This window comes from Microtus oregoni, unplaced genomic scaffold, assembly GCF_018167655.1.
Source record: "Microtus oregoni isolate MIOR12 unplaced genomic scaffold, Mior012 000002F_ref0000024, whole genome shotgun sequence".
Classification (NCBI taxonomy): Eukaryota; Metazoa; Chordata; class Mammalia; order Rodentia; family Cricetidae; genus Microtus; species Microtus oregoni.
Genome location: NW_024543061.1, coordinates 56,358,354 through 56,359,604, shown reverse-complemented (window position 1 = coordinate 56,359,604; position 1,251 = coordinate 56,358,354). Strand labels below are relative to the sequence as shown.

At 49.3% G+C, this 1,251-nt stretch overlaps 1 protein-coding gene across 1 annotated transcript; it reads left to right on the top strand.

Moving 5' to 3' along the window:
- The first annotated feature begins 393 nt into the window (after positions 1 to 393).
- On the top strand, positions 394 to 726 carry LOC121440854 (60S ribosomal protein L36a). Its single transcript, XM_041641841.1, has one exon. It carries the CDS (start codon positions 402 to 404, stop codon positions 720 to 722), a length of 321 nt encoding a protein of 106 aa, XP_041497775.1. The 5' UTR covers positions 394 to 401; the 3' UTR covers positions 723 to 726.
- The last annotated feature ends 525 nt before the right edge of the window (positions 727 to 1,251 follow it).

Below are 1,251 nucleotides of genomic sequence, written 5' to 3'. Positions count from 1 at the left end.
TTCTCTGGAGGTCCTGATGGTCTGGCTACCTTTCTGGACCAAAGTCGGGCTCTTGGCAAGCTGTCTTTTTCCTAGACATTCTCTTCCATGTTCTGGGTCTCTGTCACTCACTCAAGCCCTGGTTCTACCAGGTCCTCCAGCGACCTGGCTCCAGTGGGCCCGCTGTTTGTTCTTTGGCAGGTCCCTTGCTGGGGTGGAAAGAGTGACACACTGCTCACGTGACTGCAGTGGTTATAAGCCCTGTGTTCTTTCCCAGGTCACTTCCAAGTGGCCCCACCCACCACAGCGTGATAGGAGGCTCTAGCTAGCTGTGCTGATGGACACGTGACATCAAAAGAAGCTCCTTGGTTCCGTTGCTGGCTTTCCCTCTTTCTTTCTGTGCCGATATCGCACTCACCAACATGGTGAACGTTCCTAAGACCCGCCGTACATTCTGCAAGAAATGTGGCAAACACCAACCCCACAAAGTGACCCAGTACAAGAAGGGCAAAGATTCTTTGTATGCCCAGGGAAAGCGGCGTTACGACAGGAAACAGAGTGGCTATGGTGGGCAGACTAAGCCTATTTTCCGCAAAAAGGCAAAAACTACAAAGAAGATTGTGCTGAGACTGGAATGTGTGGAGCCCAACTGCAGATCTAAGAGGATGCTGGCTATTAAGAGATGCAAGCATTTTGAACTGGGTGGTGATAAGAAGAGAAAGGGCCAAGTGATCCAGTTCTAAGCTGACCTTGTATGAAGACAATAAAATCATGAGCTTTCACTCAAAAAAAAAAAAAAAAAAAAAGAAGCTCCTTGGTACTCTGCCACCCTCAGACACAGCGACTGTCTGTGTATTGCATTAAGCGACCTTGGCTTGGCCAACCGTGTTGATGTTTGACAGGGGCTACCTGGGAATCCCTGCAGTGTCTGTCCTGAGCCTTCCATGCTGGTCTTGAGCTTTGGGTGACATTAAAACTTCCTCTTGAGCTGAGGTGCAATATGGGCCAATGCCTCCATCTTTTCCTCAGCCAGTTTAAAAGAATCTATGCCTTTGGACAAAACTCGATAATTCTGTGGCTCAGTTACTTCTTAAAGCGGGGCATGGTGGCTCTGGGGCGTGGCTAAATGGCATCTTTCCTAGCTCAGGGGAGGCCCCCATTTCCATCTACAGCAGGCATGGTGGCAGGCACAGGGGTTAGCAGGTACCCTGAGTGGATTCTTTGGAAATCAGTTCATGGAAAGAACCTGAAACAGAGGCTTAAAATCAACCT